Source organism: Epinephelus moara, chromosome 6 (assembly GCF_006386435.1).
Source record: "Epinephelus moara isolate mb chromosome 6, YSFRI_EMoa_1.0, whole genome shotgun sequence".
Taxonomy (NCBI): domain Eukaryota; kingdom Metazoa; phylum Chordata; class Actinopteri; order Perciformes; family Serranidae; genus Epinephelus; species Epinephelus moara.
In genome coordinates, this window is record NC_065511.1 from 22,290,977 (window position 1) to 22,307,848 (window position 16,872).

The 16,872-nt window shown below is 41.4% G+C and overlaps 1 protein-coding gene across 3 annotated transcripts in view; it reads right to left on the minus strand.

Moving 5' to 3' along the window:
- The window catches only part of fhod3b (formin homology 2 domain containing 3b), a 110,112-nt gene that overhangs the window by 90,133 nt on the left and 3,107 nt on the right, over positions 1-16,872 (minus strand). For all 3 annotated transcript variants that reach the window (XM_050047919.1, XM_050047918.1, XM_050047917.1), the window contains exons 2-3: positions 11,887-11,993; positions 3,914-3,978 (exon numbers count right to left, since the gene is read on the minus strand). In XM_050047919.1, the coding sequence (XP_049903876.1) occupies positions 3,914-3,978; positions 11,887-11,993 (172 nt within the window). The remainder of the gene's footprint in view (positions 1-3,913; positions 3,979-11,886; positions 11,994-16,872) is intronic.

Sequence of the window (16,872 nt, forward strand, 5' to 3'; positions counted from 1 at the left end):
CCTGAGGTTTCTACCGTTTTTTTTCCCCGTTAAAGGGGTTTTTTTGGGGAGTTTTTCCTTATCCGCTGCGAGGGTCATAAGGACAGAGGGATGTCGTATGCTGTAAAGCCCTGTGAGGCAAATTGTGATTTGTGATATTGGGCTTTATAAATAAAATTGATTGATTGATTGAAAATTGAGTAGCCGGCATACTGTATAGCTCGCTCCGAGCCACTTTGTTGGTTTCCAGGGCTGTGTTTGAACCATAGACTGTATACAATAATGGTCGTAACACCGTGACATCACCCATTGTTCAGCATTTCGGCCACTGACATCCCGGTGTTTTGAAGAGAGGTGACTTACACATGAGGAAGGAGCTATGGAGGAGCATGTGTAACCTTAACCTGCCTTAATAAAATGTATGGAAAAACGTTTACCCCTCGTACAGTTGTCACAAAGGGGGAAATAAGCTATAGAGACCGAACCCTTTTTTTGTACCAGGTTATAACGTGTTTATTTCTGCTGTAAAGTTAGGCATTTTAACATGGGGGTTTATGGGGATTGTCTTGCTTCTGGAGCCAGCCTCAAGTGGCCATTTATGTAACTGCAGTTTTTAGCACTGCTGTGATGGCTTCATTTTTCAGCCCTGGAGGTTGCCATCTGGTATGAACACCAGCTTGCGGACCATGAGAAGATAGTCACTGAATTAAAAAAAAAAAGAAAAGTGTATGGTATTAGAATTGCAGACTCCACCTTTAAGTGATGCTACATTCAAAACATTAGATAAATGACATCAAAACAACACTGGTAATGTTTAATACAAGCATGCTTTGACCTAAAGCTAACACAAGAGTGATGCTATTAGCTCAAGCTTGTCAGACTTATACAAAAGGACCATTACTGAAGGATTTACAGGGATTCTGAAAATCATGGTGTTAAAGCCACTCTGATGCCTCTGTGTATTTAGTGCTGGCTATTCTCCAAAGGCACTTTAGTGTAGCAGCTTTTTTATTGCACAACATCTCTCGTTATAGAAAGACAAAACAGTATGGCATGCAAAAGCAAAAAATTTAAAAAATCACTGACATTAAGGGGGCTTCTCTATAGAGACCTTTTGGCCTTTATGAACTGACAGCAGGGAAATTCTCAATCCCTTAATACAGAGCAAGTGCGCAGCCTAAAGAACACCATGCCATTTGTCTTCGGAAGACTAACGAATTATCTCCTGTGTGGAGCGGGGAAATCACCCAGTAATTCTGCACTCATGGGGCTACGAGGTAAGCCCTCTAGTCAGATAAAATTAGGCTCAAATGTCTGGACAAGTTACAGTAACAGTGACCACCTCCACTAGAGGAAATAAATCAGCCAGCCACACGGGCAGTCACTGAGGGAGACTAGAGAAGGGCAACAGGTGGCTGTCAACTTAGAGAGAAAGAGGGTCATCATCCACTTAGAAAAGAGCAGCAAGTCTGTCTGCCACTCCCCAGGCTCCACTAAGCTGAGCCAAGCACCAGCAGGAGGAGAGACTAAGGTAAAGCCAGTTCAGAGTCGTCCGTGGACTAGGTTCAGCCAAATATTCACAAGTGCAGCCATTTTCAGCATAACCTAATTTCTACAATGAAAAGATGTTGTGCTGCTTTTTCATCTTTACAATTTAACAGCTAGCTAGCTACAGATGAACAATGAAATAATGTAATTAACTCTGCTGTTCAAAGGCTACTGCTGGCAGCTTTAAGGTAGAACATTTTCTTGCATGTTATTCAGTGCATGAGTTGACGTTGTGAATCAATCAACACACCTTAAATGTCGATATGATAACTTTGACCATTCCATTTGTTTTTATTATCTCTCTTGCATGACATAAGCTTTACTGATGTCTTCAAGCACTTGAAATATATATATGAATTTGGATTGTCCTGCCTGTGCGCTCTTGCCACACTACGCTACTGCTCTTAACACTCTGACCTGATGTTTTTGCTATGAAAATGGGGCATAACTCCGTTCGTGGGCAATCAGCAAAGTGAAGACGTTCCTCTGCATTGTTGGTGAAGAGGAAATACAGCAAAAGCTATATGGAGCAGTAACACAGCTATCTGCTAACAACCTCACCTACATTTACTACTGTCTGCAGTGGAAGTGCATAACAGATCTACAGTTTCAGTACATTTCTGTTTGAGTTAAGTGCATTTCTAAGGGTACTTTACCTAAAGGTTTTGGTGGAAATGCAGCTTACATGACCTGTTACACAAGGCTGGAAAAGTCTTCATAAAATGAGAGAGCAAACAAGCAAGCAATATCATTACTAATAGGAATATAGCAAAGTTTCTAAAGCCGGAAAATATATGACAGATTTACTGTATTAGTTGCATAATTATAGTATCAAGCGCATCAAAAAGCAACCCTCTTTGCGATCAACATGTGCAAACTAAACCCCATCAAGAACAAGCAAAAGCTGTCTTTCTCATTTCTCTTGTGTCTCACCAATAGTTTAATGAGCTGTCGTGACAGAGCAATCTCAGTAAAAGATCCGCTGGAGTTTCCAAACCTTTTCACTGCACGTCATGCATCAGCAGGTAGAATAAATAACCAGAGACGACTATCAGAGATAGCTCTCAGATCATAGCGACTTCATTCAAATGAGAAATGTCTGGGCCTTGGGTTTGCTTCTAATGCAATACGGCCAAATTTAAAATCTGACAATTTACAGCCTAATAGTTTTTCCAGGCATGGGGTTATTTTTACACTAGAATCCCGTAGAGGAGGCACTGTGTGTCTTTATGTGAGAATGTGTGCTCCTCTACATTCTGCTACTGACAACCACAGTGCTCTCTGCTACCAAAAACCTGCAAGTCACTGGAAAATTTCTGTACAAGAGCTTGTGTATTCATTTCTTATATTATACAAGCATTAAACAAAGTGCAAAAGAATTAACAGCTCAGTAGTATTAACAGTAGCTCAGTCCATAGGGACTTGGGTTGGGAACCGGAGGGTCGCCTATTCAAGTCCCCGTCCGGACCAAATATGGATTGTGGACTAGTGGCTGGAGAGGTGCCAGTTCACCTCCTGGGCACTGCCGAGGTGCCCTTGAGCAAGGCACCGAACCCCCCAACCGCTCGGGGAGCCTGACCAAGGCAGCCCCCTCACTCTGACATCTCTCCACTTTGTGCATGTATAGGTCCTGTTTGTGCATGTGTGTGTGTCTTTCAGACCTGTGAGTTAATGACAAAAAAGAGTGAAAAAATTGAATTGAATTTCCCCTCAGGGGGATCAATAAAGTATATAAAATTAAAAAATTAAATTAAAATTAAAATTATCAGTTACATCTCACCACAAAGACATGGGAAAAGGAACTTACGCCAAATCTGAGAGAGACACTGTGGTTAGCAAAAGCTTAGGCAGTTAGCATCCTTAGTTTAATCAAAACCCAACCTCTGATAAGCATGTTGTGTGTGTGTGTGTGTGTGTGTGTGTGTGTGTGTGTGTGTGGTGTGTGTGTGTGTGTGTGTGTGTGTGTGTGTGTGTGTATGTGTTCGCATGCATGCCACGTGCAAGCATGTTTGCATATGTTTTCACTCAGCTCTTTGTGCTAGTTCCCTCACATTACTCAAAGACACCAGGAGGCCCAATAAAACAAAGTGACAGAACACAGTAAGTCCAGAAACATTAAATGTTTTCAGGCTGTGCTCCGTGCCAGTGGTCTGTTTCTCAGAGTGTTGTTGAAATGCTGTTAATTCTCGCTCAAATTAAGATTCTAGGCTGTTTCCCAAAACTGCCACTGTGCAATTTAAACAAGGACCTCAGTAAAATAATCCACCGGTAATGGAGGTAATTAAAGCTCATACCTCACTGGTGATATAGACTGAGACAAATTGACCATCATAAAGTGAGAAGTGACAAATGTACAGTTTAGATTACACTACAGTTTATTACTCACCAATGCAGGCATGGACTCTGACGGACAGCTGCGTTCGAAGAATAACGCTGTGTTTCTTGCCCCTCCTGTGAAAAAGAAAGACAAATGGAGAGAAAGAGTAATGTTACTTTAATATAAAACCATATGTGATTATTCAAATGTATGAGTGTGTTTGCATGCTTCTGTCTGTGTGTGTGTGCGTGTATGGGGTGGAACACACACAACTGTATCAAGATAAAGAAACAGAATGTCTGTCTGAATCTAAGTCAGCCATCAATATGCCAGGGGCAGGCAAGTACTGACATGGAAATATAGCCCAATAGCTACTGTGCAAAGGTGCAGAATGATGACAAATTATGCCGTTCAGTCTTATTTAAACTATTCAATATTAGCATCTTGAATGCAACAGGGAACAGGTCACCGAACAGAACAGAGGAAAGGTCTCCAGAGGTGAAAATGAAGGATGGGAGCAGCAAAGAGGTCAGCTCCACCCCCTGTGTTAATGGAGATATGCCAAGACCCTATCACCATCCTGTCAACTGCTTACAATGTCTGAATGACAATCCAAAACAAAGACGACAACAATGCACCCCAATTCTATTCAATCGTGAAAGTGAATGTGAGAGCGGTGTAGTCTGTCATACAAAGGATCATTTGGCTACTTAGAAGCCTACAATCTAAAAGTCTGGTGTAAAATTTACCTCTTTAAAGGATAAGGCTGGCGTTATACTGTGTTTTTCTTTGAGGCAGCAAAACACATGAAAAGACCAAAACCAACAATGTGTCACAAATATCAACTTTTATTTTTTAAAGGCTTGCTAATTTCCTTAAAAATTTGGACACTGTAATTTTTTTGTTGAGATTGTTTTTGGCATTTTCTGCTTTATTTGTTAGAGACAGGAAAGGTCAGGGAGAAAGTTTAGTTTTGCTCCAGATCATTCACAAAAAAAAAAAAAATCAAAATAGAAGTACATTTCACGACACATGACGGAGATGTGAAATGGGACACCCTGATAAGGTATCTGAAGTTTGAGAATAGGGGCCCAGTCATTAAGCAGATTTAAAATGTGTTTACTTATGTCTAGATTTAAGGGGAAAAAATAGCTGTATTATACCTACACAACCTACAGTACAAGACTCCGAGGATGGAGTGGTTAACAATGGTTAACTAGGTAGTATACAATAAATAGAGACATATAGCAAGTGGAAATAACAGTGCAATTTAAATGGATTTGAGAAAAGGATAATTAATTCAATAGTCTCCAGCTATTTAGGTATTTGAGTTCTAACATATTTTTTGAAACCAGACACAGATAATAACAGTTTTACGCTGTTAATAATCTCATCCCTTACCTCGGGACCTCTGTAAACCTCACTAAACACTAAAACAAATGTTTACATTATTTACGCTTCATAAGATGCTTTTTTCTGATGTATTATATATGCAAGGGAAAGCAAATCGCAATAAGGTCACAAAGTCTGTTTTTGAAAAGCGATGACATGAGCTCCTGGGGGTCACAGGCACTGTAGTTTTAACTAAAGTTACATTAGTGTGTATTTATGTCAGTAGGACAGTGCATGTGGGATTGATTCAAACTAAACTACATTGGTCATGTTTGTGGTTATGGAGGACTGAATCACATAATGCAACAAAATGGCTCATTGATGTGTGAATTTTTGGACAGTAATGGCAGAAATAAAGTGTATCAGGCTTTGGCTGTATTGTCAGTACTTGACAATGGGATTGTTGACGATAAGAAAATGTGCTTTTTAGTCAGAAATAATCAAACATGTCTGCCTGTGTTTGCTTCCCAAATGTGAAGCAACCTTTAACAACATTACAAGAAAATGGCTCAGATCTAGTCATTGTGTCGTCTTTGACATAGAAAGTATATTTCAATCCCGTATTTTGAATTCTGTTTGTGGAGGCTACCCTTTTGTTTACATTTTGGATCTCAGATTGTGCCTTTAACCTCCCGACTAGCTAAAGAAGCATACAAACAAACCCAGTAGACACAACTGTGGACAAGAGCACAGCAGGTAGAGTTGCGCAACAACCCCCCTTCTAATTCGGCTCTCTGACAAATAGGCTTTTATGCCGCCTGCACAAAGGCTGTGTGATTGTTCAGACTGGCGCAGTGCCAGCGACAGACTGTTACTCTTAGTGACAATCAGGCAGCAGTGGGTCTGACAGAGAGAGAGGAAAAGCCTATCAACACAGAAGGCAGATCATACTGCTGCCTCACCATAAACCAGTAGCATTACTGCATAACTGCTCCAGACAGACGCTCTGACATCTTTCCTGCCCCGACCAGTCAGTGGGAGACTGCACTGACATGCACACGAGCAGATTACATGGCAGGGGAAATCTGTGTATCCTCACTATTTATCAAATATAATATCCAGCAACAAGCAGAGGTGACACAGGAGCAACATCTGTCAACATGGGCCTTCACTGGTGAGATGAGACAGCAAACAGGAACTTAATCCTCTGTGATGCTGTTGAGGCAAACGGGTAACCAGAGCCATTTTGTCACGAAAGTCTGCATTCTCTCCGCTTGGCTGCAACAGTATCCCTATGCTTAACCAGGACCTGAGGCTACACAGGCCAACATGCTCATTATCAAATTAAACGAACGTGCATGGAATATAAGTGAGGTTTTCAGACCCCCCCATCACCCCCACCAATTAAACATGAAAACTGGACACTCCCACAGGCAGACAGTGCTGCAGGCCTGTAAAGGGTGGTGCCCAAAGTTACAGAAATAATCATAACTATAAAGAATGTCAGCCAAACGACAAATTGGCTGCATGTTGGGATGTAATACCTACTGAATTCCATGGTCCTCTTTTGGTCTGATGTTTGTCTGTGCCAGAATGTTCTGGTTTCTTCCACTGGTGGTACTGTATAATCAACTTAAGCCAAGCTCCTATTAAATCTGATTCATTATGTGCAACATCATGCTTCTGAAATACCTTTGTTGCTACCATTTAAGTACAAATGACTAGCCTTAACAATCTCATGAAACGAGTAAACTTGACCATTACCCAAAACAATTACTTCTTTCTTACGTCTCACTTCCTGACCATTACCAAAGCAATTGTTCTAAATTAGATGGCTTTATAAAAGATTAAATGAAAGCATATGGCCATTTTTATTCATTCTGTACATGAAAAGAAGCAGCGCACCATAAATCTTTCTACTTAATAGCATAAATCTGTTGTTCATCATCATCCCGTTGCCTATCAAATGTTGCAAACAGGAATGCAGCGGTGGAAACTGAACAACTATACCTGCCAATTAGATACCCCATATTATTTTCTTCTCTGTTCGTCACTGCTCTGCTGTACAGCACCCTCATAAAGCTCTGTCTTCCTGATACCCAGAGCAGCTGCAACTGGACCAGTGGATACCTGCCAGCTCCAGGCTCTCTGGTTTTATATAAGGGAGCATTACTGGCACTGTTTATAAAACAACACAAATTGTGTACCCATAGAAGGTGAATACACATAGTTGGAACATAGTAAAGCCAGTACCTCCCCTCAAAGACCAATAATGCCAGACAAGAAGGCCCCACGGAGGTTTACTGACTCGGCTCTTCTTGGTGAACACCCCTGCTGGAGGGACTCCTTCATCAGTGTCTATAGAGGGATCCGCAGTGCCTGAGTGAGCCAGGGGGTAAGCCAGGCTGAGAGACTATCTACAGGGCTCATTTCCCTCAGAGGGGATGCTTCACTAACCATTGACCGAGTCTCGCACACAACCACATACACATTCAACAATCACAAAGCTGTTCTATTCTGTTAATAATACCCGTAAACTGCTCTGCAAACACAGAGGGGGCAACTGGTGTTTTATTTCCCTCCTTGAAGTTTTAGCTGTACTGTGTTTGACAATTCCTCTGGTTCTTTTCAAATGGGCCTTTTTTCCTCCTCAAATGAAAATCTTGTGTGCTGTGAGTGTCTACGAAACAATGTCCAAGTGGGTCAGAAAAAAATGAAAATAATGAAAATGGAGCTGTCCTCAGAGAGATGAAAGGAGATGATCAGAAACGCTGAATAGTTGAGGCAAGAATAGTTGGATTTTAATACGCTTGACTTGTGACTGGTTGTCGAACACATCAAGAACACTCAATAAAACCAAGAAAGGCATATTCAGCACAAAACTGTTGGCTTTCACATGTGCTTTATATGTACCAGGGCAGTAAAACGCTAAAAAGTGTCTTCTTCTGCGCTGCATGTCAGCTACACATTACACATGCTGAATCAATTATGCAGTCAATAACAGCACTTCATGTTATCTTCTAAAAACAAGCCAGGGAATATGTCCTTGAGGACTCACAACTTTACAAATTATCTGTCAATCAATGTCACATATTTGAGTAAAAACAAAATAAAGCCCAGCACATAACACAACACGAGTTCAATACAAGATTTTTCCTAAAACATCAGACCCCTAGTAAGTTCCCCTGAAACGCTACAACAGGACCTCATCCTTCAATCCATGTAATCCACAAAAATATTCAAGGGCTATAAATGTCTGTAAGCACATGTCAGGCCATCTGATCCTAACTACGTCCCCCATACTCCATCTCTGCTCAGGGCTACAAATGCAGGAAATTGTGTGTACATACGGGGTCAATCAATCTATCACAGCTAGAAATCTTCATGACATACTGACTACCTTAAACTGTGCAGATATGTCTGAGCACATGTCTGGGCTATATGGTCAGTTTATAACTAAGTGTGACTGTATCAGAGATGCGACAGGGGATTTATGAGTCACAATCGCCCTATAGCTGAGCTTCAAACGCAGTGTGGAAGTGATTATGGCCCTTAAGCTCCCGTGACATGGATATCTCCTGGCTCTGCAGTGCTCTGTCAGAGGATCATACTTTAATCTGTTTGTAAAGACACTAGGTATGACACAGGCACCTCAGGAATGTAACCTGTCATTAATATCAATTACAGATGGATTTGATGGCCAATGATCAGGGAAGTTCAGGAACTCAGGCGGTATGTGAGTACAGTTCTCTTTCTGAAGGTGGGTGGCTGGGCTTAAAGCAAAAATAATCAAAGCATCACTTTGCTTGTTAGTGTAACGGTGTTACTTTGACGTCAACTTATAAAATTCAGAAAAAAAACTGGGAAATACTCAAATTCTTTTTTGTAGGTTAAATGTTTTGGAGTTAGAGACTGCTGTTGACAGATCTGCAGTAAAATGAGTGTGAAAACAAAAATAAAATGGAACAAGTAAAGGTGAAATGCCTCATCAGACTTTTTATTAGCTCAATAATCATCAAATCAACAACACCGAGCAGTGGGGGGTGTAATCCTGGGCCCATCAGCACCATAAAAAGCCAGCGAGCAGAACTGCCCTATTTTTACAAAATAATTGGCTAACCACCTTCACCCCCAGCCTCCTCAGACAACACTGTGTGGGTTTAATGACACACATCCATACCAGCCTGTGCCAGCTGGCACGACAGAGGCCCTGGCAGGCTCGGTCGTCGACGAGAGAAGAAGTGGACCACTTTAACCTCACAGCTCTCAATAGCCTCCCATAAGCTCCTAACAATTTCAGATGGAACTGGGAAAGGACGGCACTCTCAACGTCCAATAGAAACACCAAGCCAGAGAGCAGCTTATGAATTCCAAGTTAGACAAATAAATCCATACATGTTTGTGGTCCAGCCGACCAGGAGCTCTCATGCCAACCTTTGGTTTGTGATCATCTAAAGTGGGCAGCACATGAATGATATATCAACATACTCCACAGTACATGAAAAAACATATGGAGTCAATAAAGTAACATGCCAAAGAACTTGTATGAAACAGAAATGAAACTAACACAATTTTAAACCTCTCTCTTCTTCATCCAGGTCTAAAATTTATGTCAAGACAAAGCCTCATTTAAATCCATATTACAAGGAAACAATGCAGCTAAATTAGAAGCTGAGAGTTGTACGGTGGTGGGTATACAGTTGTAGTTTGGCCACTTCTAATGAGAGCAATGAGGTAACATTCAACAGAGATGAGGGCGATTACTCATGAGACGCGTCTACACCTCATAAGTGGTTTAGATGACATCACTGCTGCCACTCGGCCAGGGAGGCCAGGTATTTTAAGGGACATGAATGGACGACTGCCATGGAAAGTCTGAGACATTTAGTCTGTTACAAAGAAGGGCACTAATACCACCACAGAACTGATAAAATGTATCAAGGGCTACCTTTTCTACGACTAAGATCAGCATTGCACATGTATAAAGCCTACGTTCACATTACAGGCAAATTTGGCCCAAATCTGACATATATGTGACACAGATCTGATTTTTTCAGAGTAGTGTGGGCACAGACGCAATTTTTTTCCATCAGAGGTGAGACATTTCCATATGTGGTCCTAAACAACAGATCAGATCAGTGGCCATGCATCAACTGTGAGAATGGTCATTTGAAATGTTTGTGTTTTTCCCATATAGCCATGGTTGTTCCACGTTATACGTCACTGCGCAGGTGCAAATCAATGTCCAAACAGTGTCGGAGCGTTCTGTTGAAAATACAGAAGGCTGCCATAGCTGTACTGCTGCTGCAGTAGGCTGCCCCAGTCGCCAGTCAATCGAGCCCAACTGCCAGATGCTTTCTGACGGGGTCATGACATTGCTGTCATGAGACTCCAACAGAGATATAGGAATGTAGCCCTTGACAACTTAAATTTTGAGACATCTTCCATGAAACCCTCCACATCCTGATCCCACCACTCCTGAGTCCTCTCCTCCACAGAAGTACCAGTTGCTAATAGAGCTAGTGGACCGAAAGCTTAGTTATTGCTCCGAAAATGTGCTACACACCGTCCCAAACAGAAGCACATGGCTAATTATTATGCAGAATGACATTATTGAACCTTCCTACTATGGTGATCATTCGGAGGTAAAGTCTGTGCTACTATGCCAATCATTTTTTCCCCAAATGTGGCGTTATTGATAATATGTGAAAGATCTGTTTACACTGATGTCAGATACGGGTCACCTCCATCATGAATATGAACAGTCTAGGCAGAAGGATCTTATCTGGAGAAACAAAATAGGAGCATTAAGCCCTATAATGTGAGCATGGTCATGTTTCTTTTAACTTAACAGAACAAACATTATGATTGATAAATGACATATCCTGAGCCAGTGAGACTGTTGAGATATTTGGTGACTGAGGAATTCGTGCAGCTAATAATACAGATGTTAAATTTAAACTCGTTTACCTCTAAAATCTCAAAATGCTGAAAGACTTTTGAAACTGAGAGTCCCTCAGGTGGGCTGAAGCCTGTCCCCTCAGCTCTTCGACAGACACAACCACCTCCTGAGAGCAGCTTGTAAGCAGGAGAGCTCAATCAGCTAAGGCCCGGAAAAGGGATTATTACACTAATTCATCCTGGAACAAAATGGGTATCATTATGATTCAAATCACTATAATAGAATCAAATTAGGCAAAGAAATATAGCGAGTAGGATACTAATACATATCCCCACATACTCTATCATTTCACCCTTATCTCGCCTACATTTTTATGTGTCTCCCTCTCAAAAACCAGTAATCACATTGTACTGATTATGTGTGACTGTTGAGGCAGAGAAATATTTGGGGTGTTTTTAAAAGCCAGATTGTTGTAATCAAAAACTTTCAAGTCAGTTACTCTTGAATAATACATCTTTTATGTCTGGTTCATAACAGTTCATTTGACCACAACAACATGAACAATCTATTCCTGTACAATCAGAGCCTGGCAAGTAACGTACATTATCAACCTGCTAGGCAGTGCCAAGCCCCTCTTGTGTTTCCAATCTGAATCTTTTGAAGTGCTAAGGATATATGACCAACTTTGGTGCAGTGATAGAGAGTGTTTTTCATTTCAGCATGTTATGTAGATGCAATTGTTTGCTTTTGAACTTTGGTGACAGTGAAGGAAAAACTAAGAGAGAGAAAGACGTGACTGTTATCTTACCCTCCTTCCTCCTGAAATCCCTCCAGTTCATCTTTCTGCTCTGCCAAGGTAGACTCCAAGTCCAGGTAGCTTCCATTATGGGACAGCTGAAGGGCACAGTCATCAGGCTAGAAGGGAAGAAGACATAGTTAAACACTGATTTGTCTTTAATCTGCTAAAGGTTATGTCATTTGTACTTAACACATGTAAAGAATGTTAAACACTTTAGGGGAAATGGTATTTTTCAACCTGGACTGGAACCTATTCTCCTATGTTGTCCTATGTTTGGGGCGGCAGTAGCTCAGCCCATAGGGACTTGGGTTGGGAACCGGAGGGTCGCCTGTTCAAGTCCCCGTCTGGACCAAAATATGGCACGTGGACTGGTAGCTGGAGAGGTGCCAGTTCACCTCCTGGGCACTGCCGAGGTGCCCCTGAGCAAGGCACCGAACCCCCCCTAACCGCTCGGAGCGCCTGTCATTGGCAGCCCACTCTGACATCTCTCCACTTAGTGCATGTATAAGTCCGGTTTGTGCATGTGTGTGTTCGGACCTGTGTGTAATTGACAACAGAGTGAAAAATTGAATTGGAAAACAGGGTCCAAGTTCAAAAATACTGATGTTTCACTTTAAGTAAGTAGAGGCTTTAGAAGTGCATGGCCAGTTGAGGCTTGGGAGTCAATGACTGACTGTACCAAATACTGCTACAATCTGATCAGTTTGGCACCAACATATTAGCTAAACAAGGTAAAAACAGGCTGATATGGAGACTCAGTGATTTGCTGACCATGTATGATATCAAAATCAGGCAAAGGCAACCTTTCCAAAGCTGTGAGGTAGACAATCTATCTACAGTAGGGTTCATAGAGCTCTGGAGATTTTGGTTTGTTGCCTCTGTGAAACAGAAGAATCACTGTGTTGAATGTCTATGTTTCAAGCTAAATAGAAGTTCATAACCACATGCATATTAATCACCATGTGGTAAGACGTTTATTCTTTAAATCACAACTTCAGTTGCAACAAAAATACTGCTCATTTAAAAAATGAAATAGTTATCGCCGTATACAAAACATAACTTTGTTCATTTTTATGGGTCAGTGGGCAAATGCACAGCGTATTTGAGGTTTATGTCTAGTCGGCAGTGGACCATAGAAAGCTATTTTATCAGCTCCTGTCAGCGCTCTACAATGACAAGCAGAGCAAGGTTGCAGAGAAGTCATGCAGATTTGGAGCAGTTTGGCAGTCTGGTGCCTCTTATCTCTCTGCTCTCTCTGTCTGATAAACTATCATCGCAGAAGATGATTTTGCAGAGGAGGTATGATTTGTCTGGTCTTGAATGGTTGTCATCAGCTGACTGTGGTCAAAGACATGAGGTATGAGTCTGTGCCTGTTCACTTGTCAGGTTGACCTCCAAATTAGAGATATTAACCTATTTATATTCAGAGTCTGTCAGCTCGACGGGACAGTGGCTCCATTGGTGAAGCAGAGAACAGGAAAACAAATACCATTACTGGAGGGCAAACATATGACTTAAGTGAGGAGAGTGGCACTGCTCTGCTCCATCAACAGTCAGGGTGTCTAAGACAACAACATACTGTAATGTCCACATGGAACTCAGTACATTTGTCTTCTCTTGTCAGCCCACACTGGCAAAGGCTATAATACCCTTGCATAATTTACACATCCCAAATAAGCAGCCTTTAAGACTTCTTAAAAGCGTGCATGTAAACATACATGTAACATGTAAGACCATGTGTTTTTAAAGTTAGACCGGTTATTGCCAGGTCTAATGTAGTTCAATTTCCTCCCACATATGACAGTAACTTAATTGAACGTGAAGGAAAAAAGGCTGGGAAAGATATTATGGGTCTGACGGCTTTGATCTGTTCAGCCACTCTGTTTGTGTTACTGCACTACAGCACTCAAGGACTGTGTCATATTTGAGAAGTGAAACAAAACATGTGGTTGGTTAGGATAACTCTCACTCCTTCTCCACCTCTCTCTCTCTCTCTCTCTCTCTCTCTCTCTCTCTCTCTCTCTCTCTCTCTCAGACTCTGAGAGAGAGAGAGTAAGCATTGTAAACCAAAAGACTATTGGTAATATGATAGTTGTAGAGATTATAGGGCTGAACATCTTCATTTTGAGAGATCAGAGATGAAGCAAAGCACAAGACCGACACAGTAAACATACACCAAAAAACTTCAATCGCATAGTAAATCCTATTGTATCTAAGACAGTGATAAGCCTAAGTTAGATTGTTGTTGATGTCCTTACAGTAAGGCCGACTGAGAGATGGAAAGAGACAGAGATCAAGAGAAAGGGAGGCGGGTAGGCAAACAAACAAAGCTTTACACAGGCGGGAGGAGAGCAAGTGCTTCTCCAGATTACAGGACAGATTCTGGACAGACAGGAAATCCAGGCATAAGGGCCAAAGTTAGGCCCACTATTTTTATACCTATGGACTGACATGCCTTTAAAAATAATGGGTGTGACAGTAATATGAAATGTAGCATGAAGGAGAAGACACAATAAATCATGCACACTGACCAGTGGCTGGGCCCTATATAATGTGTAAGACACCGAACCACACAAAGGAGAACTTGTTAACTTACTGAATGTCTCTTTTTTCCTAGCCAGGAGTCTCTCTAATGTCTAAATTACAATTACCAATTACTCTCAACTCAACTCAACTCAACTTTATTTATAGAGCACTTTAAAAACAACCACAGCTGAAACAAAGTGCTGTACAAAAATAAAAACATAAGACAAACAATAAAAACAATAAAACAGTAAAACAAGAGCAGAGTCTCATGCTGGGTTAAAAGCCAAGGAGTAAAAATGGGTTTTAAGACTGGTTTTAAAAACGGACAGTGAGGGGGCCAGTCTAATGTGGACAGGTAAATCATTCCACAATCTGGGGGCCGCCACAGAAAAGGCTCTATCCCCTCTGAGCTTCCGCTTAGTCCTCGGTACATCCAGGAGCAGCTGATCAGCTGACCTGAGGCACCGAGCAGGAGCGTAGGGATGAAGCAGCTCAGAGAGGTAAGGTGGGGCGAGACCATTTAAAGATTTAAAAACAAATAAAAGAATCTTAAAATGAATTCTAAAGTGCACGGGCAGCCAGTGAAGGGAGGCCAGAATGGGCGTAATGTGTTCCCTCTTACGTGCTCCAGTTAGTAGCCGAGCAGTGGCGTTCTGAACCAACTGGAGACGTGCGAGGGAAGACTGGCTGACTCCAAAATAAAGTGCGTTACAGTAATCCAGCCGGGACGTGATGAAGGCATGGATTACTATTTCAAAGTGCTTTTGTGCAAGAAAAGGTTTAACCTTTGCCAATTACCTAAATGTTCATTAATTAATTTGTTTATTAATTCAATCATTTTCACTTGGGCTGCACCTGCCAGTGATTTCTTGTCCACTTAACCATCTAGAGACATTTTTATTTAAATAAGTCTTCTTGAGTTTGTGTCTTCAAAGTGTTCTTCATCTCTGCTTATTCTAAGTACCCGCTTCTTCCTCTTTTGTTAATTCCAAATAAAACCTTGTTACTGCTTCTGCAAGCAGAGGCAATACCACTTGTAGTAAGAGTAAAAGCTTTCATAAACTTGTTGCAAATGCTGTCAAATTATAAAAAAAAACCCAGATGTTTTATTATATTTTAGGTTTTTTTTTTTTTACTCGGACATTTAAAGTTCTTTAAATTATACGTGAAGGGCTATTGAAGTTCATGGATTGGATAAAAGGGAAGAAAATGTTTATTCTCTTTCAGCTTTACGCTCTGTATCACAACCTGAAATAGACAAAACATTGGGCTGAATTTGCAGCCGTAACCAGTAATTAGCTAACTGTGGAACCAAGAAATGCATTTCCCCACACAAGGTTTTGACTCGCAGACCAAAAGCGGAAAAGCAAAAAAGTCAAAGTGAATTATGCACGACGTCTGCCATTAATCAGTCCCCACCTGTACATCCATGTACTCACTCATGTATTATTCACACATCCATCCTCTGACCGGTGTCACTTTAGGCTTTCCTTATATAATCAACCTGGATTACTGGTTACAAGTCTTACCATGCATAACCATGCTAGGCTGATGCACATAAATGGCCTTTAATCCAGGAACAGTTGTACCAGATTATCAGTAGCAGAGGCTTCCTTAGCTGTCCCCCGCCCAGGACTTGAACCCACGGTGGCCTGTGAGGGCCAAGTCCAGAGAAGTAACCACAAGTGCTCTGCTCACACACTGAGGTCTGGCCTCTCCCTTCAACCACCATACTGTGGTCCACTGACCAGGGAGGCAGTTAAGGCAGAAAGAGCTAAAAATAAACACCATGCAATTTCCAATTTAAAACTGCTATCTCACTCCAAATTTCTCTGGAATGAGATAGCATATACTGTGTGGAAGTTGTACTTTTGAAACCCAATAGCCGAACAACATTGTCTTCTACATAGCTGTGTGCAAATGTTAACCCCGTGTTAACTAACCTCACACATTTTAAATAAAACAAGGGGAATAACAGTAAGCCACTTTAAAGATCAGAGTTTGTTTGATAAAGGTGAGGATGGTATTTGCGGTCTTTCTCTGAAGACAAGTGATTTAAAACACATTAGATGCATGAAGGAGAAACCACAACAGCAATCTTAAATTTCTGTCAAGCATGCAGAGGATGAGTCTGTGTACTGATGCTGCACTCTTATGAAAGGAGCCCTCTGCTGAGACAACCCTCCAAAATGCAGAGACCAGCAAAACCTCAACTCTGCATAACAATGTGTAAAAGAATTCAAAGGAGCTCTGACAGGCATGAAGGAGGAACCTGTATTTTACAGCATTTAACATAACTTCTCATTATGGGACTCTGTAATTTCTTAGGGAAAAAAATGTGGCCCAAAAATTGAAATTGGTAAAGTGAGAGTCCACTATCCAAGACTTAGCCACATTTTCCCTCCCTTGAATACTGCTTTGCAATCCGATGCCAGGCCTCAAGGCCACCAAGCCACAAACTACTAAACA